This window comes from Lissotriton vulgaris, chromosome 9 (assembly GCF_964263255.1).
Source record: "Lissotriton vulgaris chromosome 9, aLisVul1.2, whole genome shotgun sequence".
Taxonomy (NCBI): Eukaryota; Metazoa; Chordata; class Amphibia; order Caudata; family Salamandridae; genus Lissotriton; species Lissotriton vulgaris.
In genome coordinates, this window is record NC_141697.1 from 1,040,669,325 (window position 1) to 1,040,683,672 (window position 14,348).

The following is a 14,348-nucleotide window of genomic DNA, read 5'->3' on the forward strand; positions in this document are numbered from 1 at the left end:
TTTCACAATTTCAATGGTAAAACAGAAGAAACATACACCGTTACATATTAAATGACACAAGGTTCATAAACGTACAAGGTGCGCAATAAAGTCAACGGTGTTTCGATCCCACTACATTAATAAAGGGATATTATAGACAACACAGTTTCGCTCTGTACTAGAAATGTTATCGTTCAATAGCGTCTATCTGAATTAGGGCTATGAAGTGTACAGTTTACAACAGTTGAATTTGACGTTATATAAAAATCCCTCAATCAATGCTTTCTAAAATGGTCCCTTTATTGTCTCTAACCGTCTTGCAATGTGGCACTACTCGCAAGGTCGAGTACCGTTCACCCTCTTATGATTATTGTTCTTTTTTTTTTTTTTAAATTGTTTTTATTAGCTGTAACAAGGAAAGACATCACATCCAGAACAAAGCTTGCCTGGGACAGCAACATCAAGTTATGCTTTTTAAAGTGATACCATGGAAACCATGGCTTTCATTTTGACTGCCTGACTGACATTTTTAACTATACAAATAACAATTTCAGAATTCTTTAATGTTAAAACGTACTCACCACACCAGGAAATATTTTTTGAAGTCTTCCAGCTGCTGCAGGCGCCTTTGATTTTCCTCCACCGAGACAATCTTCAAATTCATAGAGAGGCTGCCGAACTGGGTTTGAATATGAGATTTTGGCATTGTCGACAAACGTGATGTGCCTAACTCCCCACCCCTGAACAAAAGCAAAAAGAGCACAATATATTAACTTTGAATATTCAAGATATTCCGGTAATTCTCAGTATATTGACATCACATGCTCGTAACCTATCACACTGCAGGAATTACATCACTTGAAGACCTGAAGGGTGTAGCCTATTGGAAAATAGCAAGTTTCCAAATACTCGCAATCTGATCATATGGCTGAGATACCCGCCACCCCCTCTCAACACAATCCCCAAGAATTGGGAAACCGGAAACAGTTCTGAACTTTTGGAAGGCGGGAGGGAGTTACCCTCCCGGCCGTATTTATTAAAATATGAAACAAAATTAAAAACATTAAAATAACAGTTTCATATCATGTACAATTTCATATCCACATTACGATGTTTTGGCTAACCTTAACACATTTCTAATACAAAGGTTCTCCTAGCCGATACTAACATCTTTACAAATGCATTTCAAATTGAAATTGTACATCCTAACGTTAAGGGCCAACGGCAAGGTCGTAACCGGTGTCAGATCCCTAAACCAGAACTCCCCCCTCACTTGTGAGGGGCGGCCGCACAGAGGACTGTACCTCATGTGCCATACCAATTTCCCTTGTCTTGACGGGGGCCCCTGTTAACTCGACGCCATCTACGTGGTCGTCCGAGGACTCGTGTGAGGTGTCTAGAAGGTAGCGTAGACCCCCCTCCCCCACCCCACACAACTTACCACATCTGCCGTCGCAGATGTCCTGGCCCCGGGATATTCCCAGGAGGGGCCCGTAGCCCCTCCTATCCAGGGAGGGGCCTTGACCGCCTTCCCTTTCCTTTAGGCGTCCCGTCCTTTAGAAGGGACCGCCTCCCCGTTGAGGGGCCAATGGCCACCTCCCACCGGGCGCTCCCATCCGTAATGGGTGACGCCCCCCCCTAGGGATCTTCCAATGACTGCTCACCGATCATGACCTTACCGCCCGACCAAACAATAAATACGACAAGATTAATTACTAAAGAAAGAAAGGACATTTATACCTTAAGCAGATCAAGTATAAACTCTCTAAAAACATTACTGATCACTCTGATGCAAGTCTTTAATAAAGCATACTGCGAAGAATTATCCACTTTATTGCAACCGAATCACAAACTTTATTCAGAACAACCTGTAAGAAAACAACTACTACGTCAGATGACTTTATTCCAAAACAACTTGCTGTCTTCAGGGGCTGGTGGGTGGGTCAAAATTGGCTCTTCGTTCCGTCTCGAGCTCACGTGCAGCGAGGAGGTGCAGCTTCAGAGCACAGGAACAAGAGGATGCTTCCTTGGACTATCGCTCCTTTTATTCTTCTTTGGGCGGGCGTAAACCCGCCTCCTCCCGCCTCCGGGGGCGTGGCTGACGGCTTCAGTGTCTAGGACAACCCACTCTTGGGCGGGAAAAAGCGCGCCCCGGCTACGCCGCTTTGGGCATACCAGCCGAGACGTGCCTCCCGCCCAAAATGGCTTCCCGGGGGGATCGGGGTACTCCACCATACGTTCGGGGGGACCGAGTGGTCGCCCCTTTCCATATGGCTGAGATACCCGCCACCCCCTCTCAACACAATCCCCAAGAATTGGGAAACCGGAAACAGTTCTGAACTTTTGGAAGGCGGGAGGGAGTTACCCTCCCGGCCGTATTTATTAAAATATGAAACAAAATTAAAAACATTAAAATAACAGTTTCATATCATGTACAATTTCATATCCACATTACGATGTTTTGGCTAACCTTAACACATTTCTAATACAAAGGTTCTCCTAGCCGATACTAACATCTTTACAAATGCATTTCAAATTGAAATTGTACATCCTAACATTAAGGGCCAACGGCAAGGTCGTAACCGGTGTCAGATCCCTAAACCAGAACTCCCCCCTCACTTGTGAGGGGCGGCCGCACAGAGGACTGCACCTCATGTGCCATACCAATTTCCCTTGTCTTGACGGGGGCCCCTGTTAACTCGACGCCATCTACGTGGTCGTCCGAGGACTCGTGTGAGGTGTCTAGAAGGTAGCGTAGACCCCCCTCCCCACCTCACACAACTTACCACATCTGCCGTCGCAGATGTCCTGGCCCCGGGAAATTCCCAGGAGGGGCCCGTAGCCCCTCCTATCCAGGGAGGGGCCTTGACCGCCTTCCCTTTCCTTTAGGCGTCCCGTCCTTTAGAAGGGACCGCCTCCCCGTTGAGGGGCCAATGGCCACCTCCCCCCGGGCGCTCCCATCCATAATGGGTGACGCCCCCCCCTAGGGATCTTCCAATGACTGCTCACCGATCATGACCTTACCGCCACAGGCCGGATAGTTGACCGGCTATCCGGACCCCCCACAAAACTCCTACCTAAAGGTCATGCTGTAAACTCCTTAACCAGGCTACGAGGTCTCCTATGAGTAAAGAATTCCCCACCCGGGACAAATGGACCCCATCCTCTAGATACATATTGTCCCCCCTGATACAACCATGAGGAATCGAATGCAATGTACTGGTACGGAACAGTCTACCAAGCTTGCTATTCACCTTTTTCACAGAATGATTTATAGCAGACACTGAATTAGCCCCCCGCCACACCTTTCGTGGAATCATATGGGACCATGCAATCGTGCACCCTGGAACCCTTCTCGCCAACCAACTTACTGTGGATAGTATCGCCTCGAGAAGTAGTCGTCTACCAGTGGTCACCAAATCATTGCCCCCAAGATGTACTATGATTATAGATGGCGGTGACCTTGTCCGCCCTAACAAACCCTCAAGAAAAGGTTGAAACTGGTCAATACAGAGCCCGCCCCTTCCGTAGAAGGTCACCCTGTACCCGTATTCCCCAGCCGTGTGAATCATGTCACCTGCCTTGAATACGTCCGCGGCACGCCTCACGTATGAGTGGCCCACGACCCACACCACTCTTTCATCAGCCGGTGATCTCTGACCGCTGGTTCCCAGGTGTCGGGTCGACTGCACAGTCCGCCCCGCCTCGTAGGTTTGCGAAACTGTAACCAAACAAAGACAAGAAGCGTGAGTACATGATATCAGCTTCACAACATGTGCAACCGCACATACCTTTTGTAACAATTCGAGGACCAACGCCCCAACTGTTTCCCTTTTTCCACACTCAGACCCCTGGCTGTAGCCTCTGTAGCAGCCCCTATCCGGAAGGAATGGGTCCCAAACTCGCCCGGGTTCAAGCCCGCGGCCGAAATTGCCATTGCAAGCACCCGCTGGAACTGAAACCTCGTCAGTGGGGTGGCATCTGCGTGCCTCAGCAAGGTCCCCCCCCATGATGCCGCCCTCTACGCCAAATACTCCTCAACGCATGCAACCGGGCACATGGGAGATCTGGGAATCCGCTGGACTACTACACTGTCCCCGATCGCCCCCTGATCGGTCTTGGACCTGACAAACGAGACAATCATCGTCTCCCCCTTTACTTGAATGTGCTCTCGGCACAGTCCACCCCCCGTATCCTGCTTGTTTTTTGCCACCAGTTCGCTTACCCGCATAGCCCCATTGATTGCTAATGCAAAAGCGGCCCGGAATAACACTGTTTCCGACTGGGATGAACATGTCGCAGGGAGTACGGACAGTAACAGGGCCAACCTATCCAGACCTATCGGGTGCCTTTCATCTACTCTGCGACCCTCAAGGCGTTGCCACCCACGCAGCGCTTTCTGCACTACGAAAGACGCTGTAGGGTCCTGGATACCATGAGCCCGCGCCATGAAGGAAATGGCGGCCCGATGCCTCTGGGCCGTGGCCACCGATTTGCCTGCCCTGCGTAATGACAGTAAAAACTTTATGACAAATTCTTCCTGGCCCCAAAGCTCCCCCCTAGCAAAACCCAAAAAGGACCAATAGGAACGGAACGCCCCTTCATATGCCTTCCTTGTCCTGGGTGCTAAACTCTCTCCCACGAGGTTTTGTAGTTCGGGGCACCGAGAGACCAGAGAGCTTCGGGAAATGGTGCCGCCACCGGGTCCGCTGTGGGCAGAAAACCCCAGAAGGCCTGCATACGGAAACGAGAAAGCGCATCAGCAGCCTGATTCAGCACCCCTGGCACATGCCTCGCCCTAAAGAGCACGTTCAATTGCATACATAGTAAAACAATTTCTTTGAGCAACCTCAGAATCCATTTGCATCGTGCTGCCTGACTATTGATACACTCAACCACGGTCATGTTATCAGACCAGAACACCAGAGTGATCCCTAAACCCCTCAGGCCATGTTTTCAAAGCCACCAGAATAGGGAACAGTTCGAGAAAAGCAATGTTACTTGTAAGGCCACACTCGTGCCACCATGACGGCCACGTTTGAGCCGACCAGTGATTGCCAAATATGGCGCCAAAGCCTATACTCCCCGCCGAATCTGTCCACAGCCCCAACTCCTCGGAGGACACCGCCGGCTTGGTCCAGACAACCCGACCATTGAAATCCGCCAGGAATGCCAACCAAATGCGCACGTCCTGGCGAATCTCTGCCGAGAGCCTCGTGCGGTGATGCCCCTCTTTAAGACCGACCATGGCTTGTGCAATCGAGCGGGAAAAAGGGCAGGCCATTGGCATTATTCTAAGGGCAAAATTCAACTGACCCACAGTCTGCTGCAATTGATGCAAGTTCACCTTAGTCTCCCTAATGCATGCCTCAAGCGAGGCCCTGAATTTCCGCACTTTTTCTTCGGGCAACCGGAAGCAACCTTCTTCGGAATCGAGCTCTATCCCAAGAAACTCGAGCGAAGTTGATGGCCCCACAGTCTTACCTGGCGCCAATGGCACACCAAACTGACTCATCAGACCACAAAATTATTTTAAAGCCTGTGCACATTCTGTATCCCCGGCTGCCCCCAGGAACAGAAAATCGTCAAGATAGTGCATAACATGCTGAAACCCCGTCATTCTTGTGAATGCCCATTGCAGGTAACAACTGAATTTCTCAAAATAAGCACAAGATGTGGAACAGCCCATTGGCATACATTTATCCATGTAATAGCGCCCCTGAAACATAAAACCCAGGAGACGCTGATCGTCTGGGTGTACCGGGAGCAACCGGAACGCTGACTCGATGTCTGACTTGGCCATCAGCGCCCCGGGCCCCAGGCGATTCAACATGGCGACGGCAGCATCGAAGGATGCGTACCGCACCGAACACACCTCCGGGTCTATCGCATCATTCACTGACAGACCTCTCGGAGCTGACAAGTTATGTATCAGTCTAAACTCACCCGGGTCCTTCTTGGGGACCACTCCCAAGGGTGAACAAACAAAATTAGGAACTGGTGGCATGTCGAATGGTCCGGCAACCCGACCCCGGGTCACCTCTCTCCCAATCTTCGCTTGCACCACCGCCGTATTCTGCAGGACCGATAGTTGGTTCCTACAATGCACTTTACCCTGAAAATTCCCCACCGGGATGCGGAAACCATACGAAAAACCGTCTCGCAACACCCCAGCGGAGACATGATCCGGGTATTCACTGAGCCAAGGAGTCATTGCCATGGTATCAACTGGTGTAGGTAAAGGCGCCCCTCGGACTATGTCAAACCTGTTTGGCGCTCCCCCTACTTCCGTTATCACGTGTTTTGGCTCTGCACATGGTCTCGGGATGCGAGGACTGTCCACACCCCCCACAGTCGTGCCTAAACTTGCATGACCCCTGGGGCCTCGTACACTTTCCCCTGTTAAAATTCCAGCATACCCCTTTCTTACCTGTATTGCCATTCGACCTTGGGTGATGCTCATTACTTGCCCCCGCCCGAAAGGGCGCCCCAGATGAATGGCGGGAAAACTCACCCCCGTTCCCCCCCAACAATGGCGCCTTTAACATGCCTGAATTCTCCATTTTTTGCCAAGAAATGGAGTCGTAACAATCCCACGTCAGGCACGTGTCGAACTCCTTGGCCTTGCGAAAAATATTATCATAGCAAAACCACTCATTGCCCGCATATGTCTGAGAAAACTCCAGAATACGTGTCTGGTACACGGGTAACTCGGCCAACAGTTCAGGCCTCTGTTCCCCCATAATTGAAGTGAATATGCCAAATGCTCTGCCCCAATTACCAATCGTCTCATCGACTCTAAAAGCGGCCATATTGGCGCGCCAAACACTCAGGTGCATAAGCTCTTTCTGAACTTTCACATGCTCAATCTCATAATGATCAGTTAGCAAGGAAAACATATTTACATATTTCTCAGCCCATATCCGTTCTTTGATTTCCATCGGGATATGCTGAGCCAATTTCTCCCTTCTCGAGGGTACAGACCCCTTCCCCGCAATCGGCATTAGCTGCTTACCTGAGCTAGAAGCTGTAACCGCAGTTGCTGCCGAACTCGTGCCCGCTGCGGGTTGCCCTACTGGAGCCTGCGGGGAAACAAAAGGACAAGGTGGTTTTGCGGCCTCCCGTGACTGCCGCAGCTGCCTCATTAATTGCTTGGCCTCCTCGGCCGTGTCCCCCGGAGCCACGGAACCCCCGCTGCTATTACCCAACCATGCCGCCAACTGGGCGGCCAACTCCGGGGGCATGTCCCCCTCGTTCACTGGGGTAACCGCCATGGGGATCCGCTGGCCCTCGACGGGAGCCGGCGCGGGAGTCTCCGCTGGTCTGGGAGGGCTCGCCGGGGGAGCCTCCGGAACTGGGACCTCGTCCTCATTTGCCCCATTCCTGGCCCTCTTCCTTCTCCCGGCCGGGACCTCCACCGGGCTGGATCTTTTTGGCCTTCCCGCACCGTCCCTGGCCGCCATTTTCCTCTTCATCTCTGCCATGTCTTTCATCAATATCCGGAGCATTTGGTCGGTGCTGACCTTCTTTGCGACTCTTTTGCCCGGCATTTTCCCCACGTAGGTGGAAGGTCCTGGACTAGATTTGTAGTCCTAGAAGAGAAAAAAGAGAAATTACAAATTTCAAAATTGGCTCTTCGTTCCGTCTCGAGCTCACGTGCAGCGAGGAGGTGCAGCTTCAGAGCACAGGAACAAGAGGATGCTTCCTTGGACTATCGCTCCTTTTATTCTTCTTTGGGCGGGCGTAAACCCGCCTCCTCCCGCCTCCGGGGGCGTGGCTGACAGCTTCAGTGTCTAGGACAACCCACTCTTGGGCGGGAAAAAGCGCGCCCCGGCTACGCCGCTTTGGGCATACCAGCCGAGACGCGCCTCCCGCCCAAAATGGCTTCCCGGGGGGATCGGGGTACTCCACCATACGTTCGGGGGGACCGAGTGGTCGCCCCTTTCCAATATGACTGCAGTCCTCATTGGTCTCAATCAATTATGTAGGAACAGCAATAGGCACCTCTATACCCCTAAATTAATTTTTTTGTTGTACCTGTTGTATGAGACATAGGCTTGGCCAATCTCACTAAGGTGGATGTCTTCCTGTAGTTTATCAGGCCCATCAAGGTGCTGTTTCTTGAATTTTTAAAGGTGTTATCTACTTTGTAAAAGGAAACCGATTTTTCCAATAACCCCTAAAAACAGCCTCAGTTAAAGTCAACTACATCAAGCAGAAGAGTAGTGAAAAATATACAGAAAAATATAGGAACTGTCCAGCTGAAGGAAATTATTATCTCATTTGTCTACCACCAATTCCTCAAATCTAAGTTAAGACCCAGAAATAATAACCAAATTGTTCAGGTGCAGCCTTCAAAGTCTATGTTTCACTATGAGAGAGCTATTGGCCTGGTCACAGAACTAGCAAATACTTTAGTAGAACACTCTTCCTTGCAGTTCAACACAAAGTAAATGCATTATGCTAGAAATGCTTACAAAGGAAATAGGGCATGTCTGTAGTATTCGCACGAAACATACCATGGGGCTGGAACATGCACCTCATGAATGTAGTTTTAGAAGACAGTTGGCAACACAACCCTATCCTACAACCAAAATGTACGACAAAACAATGCCTAGCTCTGACAGACACGTTTAGAGACTTCATTCGTCCCAAAAAGTTTGATTTAGATTTTGAATGTCCAAGTACTGAGGTATGAAATCAGGACAGAGTGTCTCTGATTCACAACTTGCACTTTGAGTAAGTTTACACTTTTGAGTAAGTTTACTACTTTTCGGTATTCATAAACTGGAATTTTGTAATTATTTAAGCAAGTCTAGCACTACACATGGCCAACCACTGGTACTGCAATATCCTCTCAAAGAAATAAGAAAATATGAATGAATTGAGGTACAGACTTAAAATAATGTTAAATTAAATTATTTAAAATAGTTGAAACGTGAACACAAGCTCCATGGCACTGTTGAGGTACACACACGGATTCACTCACTCAAGTGGTGAGGCCTGGAAACTCCCACTGGCTAATAACCTATTTTCAGTTTTAAATTTTTTTACCAATAAATGATATTTTAAAAAAATAATAATTTAAAAAAGTTGTGTAACAATAAATGGTATTAAAAATCAATAGCATGTATTATGTTCTTTTTTAAATTCAAAATATGTCATCCCCAGTGTGAATTTCCAGGCCTCACCTCCTGAGTGAATGAATCCATGTGTGTTTCACAACAGCGCCATGGAGCTTGTGTTCATGCTGACCCCTGTCCAAAATTTCTGTCAGGAAGGAGGAACAGGGGACTCTGATGGGGGGAATCACATCATGGATCGACTCGGATGTGGTGTAGATACCTACAAGACAATTAGTCTCTGGTTCCTCTCATTTTTTAAACAGCTTGACATAGTAGGGTGGGGTGGCTGGTTTAGGGTCATATTGGTCGATTCGCTATGTATTAGAACTCAGAACATCTCTTACTTGCTATGATCTGTACCATTGTGCCAGGAGTTTAATATCAGAATTGGTTAAGGGCATGGGTACTTTGTCACCTCGTTACAGTTTATTTTTTACTCTTGTTCCTCTGTGATATTTTTGTCCCTGTTGTGCTGGGGCTTTAGAACCCTGCTGTGAATTGATTTTAGGTAGTCTTTTAATTTAAGACTAGAGGAGGCAATGGAAGTGTTATGTTCATTTTCTACTTCTATTCTTCCATGGCCATACCCAGGATATTTCTGGGTTGGTATACAAACACTAATTAAAAGGTACTGAATCATATGGCTGCATTAGGAAAACTGTGCAGGGTAAATAATTTCAAGGAGTACGTTTTTTGTCACAATCCTGGCCCATGGCATCAGTGATTCTTCATAGAAACCTGTTCTATGGTCTGAACCTTTCTTTCAGGCTATCGGTTTGGGAGTGGCACACAGACATTTTGTATTTGCTTGAACAGATGTCACATATATTGTAGAATACAGGACATAAAGTTGGTTCCCTGATCCATTAACACCTTTGAAGTGAATCCAACCTGTTAATTAAAGAGAAAAGGACATACGTGAGCTGGGCGACAGTGGTTCCCCTCTAAGGGAATGCTTCAGATTCAGGACACGGAGTAGCATAGTCAACATTTACTAGGATGTACCTATGTCTTCTTCCAGAAGGTTCTACGAGGCCCAAGAGAGCCATTTTGATACATTGAGAAGCCATCTGAACTATGGGTAAAAGATGCAAATGATACTTTCGTACTGTACTTGGATTTTATGACTGGGACACAGTGACAATATATGCTGATCTCTGCACAAATCCCAGACCAGTAAAACCAAACCCAATATAAGCTATTGTGTTTTTCCCACACCTTGATAGACCCCAGTGACTTAGTTATGGGCAAATGGGCAAGGTAAAGACAGCAGCTCAAAGTCTTTGGTATCAATTTGTGCTGTTTTTGGAAGCACTTGAGACCCAGCACTTCTCCTTGAATGTACAGACTGAAGGGTGTTATGTTAGAACCCTGAGCACAGCGAACTTTAAGGTCAGATCTAGACCTTGCTCTTTTCTAAAAGAGGTTCTTAGTTCTATACTGCAAATAATGGGTGGATCCATGGAATTACTGCTAGGAAGTGTTCTCTCCTTTGTTCCCTTTTTTCTCAATAGAGGTCTTAATGATTTTCTTTTTGTGAGTACCTGTTACTTCATCTTTAAAGGAAAAGAGGGCATTTTGCAAGTGCCCTGTGGTTTCATGAATATTACAACCACTTTAACATTGTAGATTTTCCAATGATATGATATACAACCTAAGTTTTGGGATAAGCTTTCGTATTTCGGTTTCAGCATATAATGCAAATATCTGGTTCGCCAAGTGGTTTGGAATAGAGTTCGGGGCTGATGATGGTTTGGAGGCATGTTCTGTCAACTAGCCCAACAGTCAGATTCACATCTATACCTACATTGTATATTCATATCACATACTCAAGCCATGGAGGAGTATTTTCTGTATTGCACACCGACAATCCCTATATCTGGGTCCAGCCTAGTTTCTCTTTGGACAGTTCGAATGTACATGTCCCCATTAGCACATTACAAACACTGAGGTCGTGTCGGATATGCAGCTCCTCTTCAAGAGATGTGTTCAACTAGGACATCAACAGGACCTGATCTTTCTCTTCCTATATATTTCTTTAGATATAGGATGCATCTTGTTTACGTGAACAGGGATGGGGAAGGAGGTTTGCATAGTGACCATCACCAAATAGGTCTAAGGAAGGAGTGAGTCATTTCAAAGAAAAAGGAGTATCGGCACTGAAGTTTTAAGTCAAAGTCGGGTTTCATGCAGGATTTTTAGGATTACTGGGGAGGCTTTTGAGACTGCATGCAAAACTTTAGTAAGAAAACAACATTACTTGCATGTATTGAAAAATCACTGTAGGCAATAATGAACACCGGTGCACACTCATACCACTATTACCCATGGGTAAATAGAATTAAAAAATATAGACCTCTTTATTTTCCAATAAAACCTGCTGGAAGGAAAACGCAAATAGGAATGTAATATTTCAAATGTTTGAGCTAGGGATGCTTCTCCCATTTATATCAGTCTGTTTTAGTGAATTTGTGTAAAGTAGTGCTGTGGCTAGCTCCAATCTTGAGCACTCACAACATAGGCACAATGAAGTGCGAGATCTTGTATCTGGTTGTCATTGTTCATTCCTGTAGTTGTAATCAGACACACAAAAGGAAAGGCCCTTCCTAGAAACTTCCTCACCTGAACAATTAAAACTGCAGTCCTACCCCTAACACTTACCATTTACCAAACCTACAGTGCTCAGCAAAAACAAATATTCAACAGCTCCTTTCTAACAAGGCCTTCTTCGAATTTCTAAGCTTAAAGCTGAAGATAACAAAGAAGGGAGGTGAAGGTTCATGCTTTTTGGCAAAAACAAAATAAAATAATCCTCGCTTTATATCCCTTGTGACAAGCCAACATAAAAAATGGTAAAGTTTGTGTTAAATTACCTTAAGTCTGAATTAGGCGAAGTGAAAACACTAGAACGGAGGTGGCGTCGTAATTACGACACCGCTGCACGTAACACCTATATAGCAGCGAGACGGAAGTATCATGCAGGAATAAAATTATCAAATAAATCTCACTATCTACAGGCCATTTCTTTAGCAGGCCAAGAACAAAAAGCAATCTTTAGGATTGTTAAGGATTTCATGAATCCTTCAGCTCTATCGCAAGAGATTCCTCCATCGCAAGATCTCTGTAATGCGATATCTGACTATTTCGATAACAAAATCCTGACCATCACTAAGACCTTTCCATCGGGAATCACTGCATCAATGGACGATGAAGAGATAGTGAAGACGACTTCCCCCCTCCGTCTTGATGAGTTCGCCCCAGTACCCTTGGAGGAAACTGCTAAAGCCATTTTAGCCAGCAAATCGGGTTCCCCTTTTGATCCCTGCCCCCCTCCGGTGTTGCATCATTTAATAGAGATGGTTAATCCTATGATTAACAGTATCATCAATTCCTCTCTAGCAACAGCAAGTATCCCTAACCATTGGAAATTGGCAGCGGTTAAGCCACTCCAAAAAAAGGCCCTAGCCGATCCTACTACCCTTTCCAACCTACACCCGATTTCCTTGTTACCCATTCTATTCAAGCTGACTGAAAAGTTCGTCAATAGTCATCTGACTAACTTTTTGGAGAAGAATAACGTTCTCCACCCCAATCAGTCAGGATTTCGGTCAGAACATTCTACCGAATCAGCCCTGTTATACACCGCTGAAACCTTAAGAGCAGCAATGGATCAAGGAAAACAGGCCGTCCTTATCCTACTTGACCTGTCGGCAGCCTTTGATACCGTGTCCCACAACATCTTATTGGACCGGTTGGCTGCCGCAGGGGTAGGTGGGCAGGTGTTGGCCTGGTGTAGGAATTTCCTTACCGACAGACGCCAAATAACAGTACTAGGCCCATATCAATCTGAGGCTAAAAACGTCAGCTCAGGGGTGCCACAGGGCTCTAGTTTGAGCCCTGTTCTTTTCAACCTATACATGGCACCTCTGATGAATCTGATCGCGTCATTCAGGATCAGTTCTATTTCATACGCTGACGACACCCAACTGATTTTGGTATTGGACAAGGAACGGCCAGGTGCCGAGGAAGATCTTAGGGACTGTCTTGCAGCAACATTTAAATGGATGAATAATAACCATTTAAAGTGCAACGCCGGAAAAACGGAAATACTACCTATAGGGACCAACAATCCTTTCTCCCCTATAGCATGCTGGCCTTTAGATGCTGAAGTGCCACCCAACACAATTGCATCCGCCCGTAATCTGGGCATAAAATTCGACAACCACTTATCCTTCAAACCCCAGGCTGTAGCAGTAGCAGGCATGTGCTTCCAAATCATTAAAGCACTTAGGAAGTTCTTTGATCTTCTCCCTCTTTCGGCGAGGAAAACAGTTGCAGTAGCCTTAATAAACTCTTGGCTGGACTATTGCAATGGACTCTATGTCGGAGCAAATAAAATCGTTCTCCACAAATTGCAGATGGTCCAAAATGCGGCAGCCCGCCTTGTACTGCGTTTGCCCCGTAGATCGTCAGCCTCAGCAGCCTTAAACACTCTACATTGGTTGCCAATAGGGAAGAGAATTCTATTCAAACTTCTCTTAATCACCTTCAGAGAATTCCATCAACATGGCCCAACCTATCTACAAAAGGGGTTCAAAAGATATTATCCAGCGCGTTGTCTAAGATCCGCAAGCCAGAACTTACTCACTACACCTCATTTCAAACTGGCCACAAAGGGTGGCAAATCCATCTTTGTATTGGGAACGAAGGCTTGGAATAAACTTCCCCTCTCCCTGCGGTCTTTCTCCCAAGAAGCTCCCTTCAGGAAGGCATTGAAAACCTGGATCTTCTCTCTGCCTGACGCCTTGTGCAGGACCCTAGTGTAATGTGTGCAGAAATTAGGACATTCTTTTCCCTTTCCAACTCCTCCATCTGAGTTGTGTAAGCGCCAAGATACTCCTTGGAGTGGAAGTAGTGCGGTAGAAATATCCATTACATTACATTACAATTAAGAATTTTTTTTTTAGATGTCTTCAATTAATCAATCAATCAATCAGCCGATTTGTAGAGCCGATCTTGTCACCCGTGAGGGTATCTAGGCGCTGGCAGGCTCCAGGTGATCAACCAAAGAGCAAAGTCTTCAGAGCCTTATGGAACTCCATAAGAGATGGGGAGGTCCGGAGATGTAGGGGTAGTTTGTTCAATGTCTTTACTGCCAGGTAGGAGAAAGAGCGTTCTTCATTCCAGCTTCTTCTGATGCGGAGGGTGTGGGCTAGCAGAGGGAGGCAGAGTAGAGGTGTCGGT

The 14,348-nt window shown here is 46.9% G+C and overlaps 1 protein-coding gene across 2 annotated transcripts in view; it reads right to left on the reverse strand.

Moving 5' to 3' along the window:
• Positions 1–14,348, reverse strand: part of ATG7 (autophagy related 7) — a 1,270,091-nt gene that overhangs the window by 945,541 nt on the left and 310,202 nt on the right. For both annotated transcript variants that reach the window (XM_086938958.1, XM_086938957.1), the window contains exon 14: positions 561–719. In XM_086938958.1, coding sequence (XP_086795084.1) covers positions 561–719 — 159 coding nt within the window. The remainder of the gene's footprint in view (positions 1–560; positions 720–14,348) is intronic.